Below are 828 nucleotides of genomic sequence, written 5' to 3'. Positions count from 1 at the left end.
ATGAATTTAGAGCAGTTTAAAAATATAAACAAAGATCTGGCTACAAATCTTTTTTCTCAACTATCATTTTTAAAAAATGAGAATAAGTTTTTGAGCCAGGGTAAATCTCTTATTAAATTTCTTATCGGAATAGCCATATTTCTAGTCGTTCTCATATTTATAAAATCGTCTCATCCAGTAAGTTTATTATATATATATATATATATATATATATATAAATTCTTTTTAGTACATTTTTAATATTTTCTCTTTGTATTTAAAAAAAAAAAAAAAATACATATACATTAATATATATATATATATATATATATATTTTTTTTCTCTCTCTCTCTCTTCCTTTTTAGGCTCTCAAAGAGAAGAAGAAAAAGGTGCTAGAATTTTTTGAAAACCTTGTATTGAATAAGAAAAAAAAAGAGAATATAACAGCAGCGATCGCATCCAAAGAATTGGCTGATGCTGAAACAACAGATACAAGCGATTCAGAAGATGAAGATCATATTATTAATAAAAAAGTGAAAAGAAGAAAAAGGAATATCATAAATAATCCTGATGAGAAAGTACATAACGTAAAAGAAAAAAATAGTAAAAGTAAAAATGAAGAAGATAAAACAGATGAAAGTTACAATGAAACTAGCTTATTATCTTCTGATGAAGAAGGTGAGGTGAATTTAGAGGATTGGAAAAAAAACGAATGGATTAAATGGATGGATGAAACAGAAGAAGAATGGCAACTTTTAAAATTATGGTTGGAAGGAGAAAAAAATAAATGGCTTGAAGGGAAAAATAAGGAATATGATATATGGTTAAACCATATGAATAGTAAATGGA

The 828-nt window shown here is 25.4% G+C and overlaps 1 protein-coding gene across 1 annotated transcript in view; it reads left to right on the top strand.

Moving 5' to 3' along the window:
* Positions 1 to 828, top strand: part of PF3D7_0830500 (sporozoite and liver stage tryptophan-rich protein, putative) — a gene marked incomplete at both ends in the record, with an annotated part of 2,195 nt that continues 1,367 nt past the window's right edge. Inside the window, 2 exons of the mRNA XM_001349190.1 lie at positions 1 to 177; positions 345 to 828. The exon at positions 345 to 828 is cut by the window's right edge and continues 1,367 nt beyond it. Coding sequence (XP_001349226.1) covers positions 1 to 177; positions 345 to 828 — 661 coding nt within the window. The remainder of the gene's footprint in view (positions 178 to 344) is intronic.

The sequence above is a fragment of the Plasmodium falciparum genome, assembly GCF_000002765.6.
Source record: "Plasmodium falciparum 3D7 genome assembly, chromosome: 8".
NCBI lineage: Eukaryota > Apicomplexa > Aconoidasida > Haemosporida > Plasmodiidae > Plasmodium > Plasmodium falciparum.
Note: the sequence above shows the minus strand (reverse complement) of the source record. Positions and strands in the feature narration are given on the sequence as shown.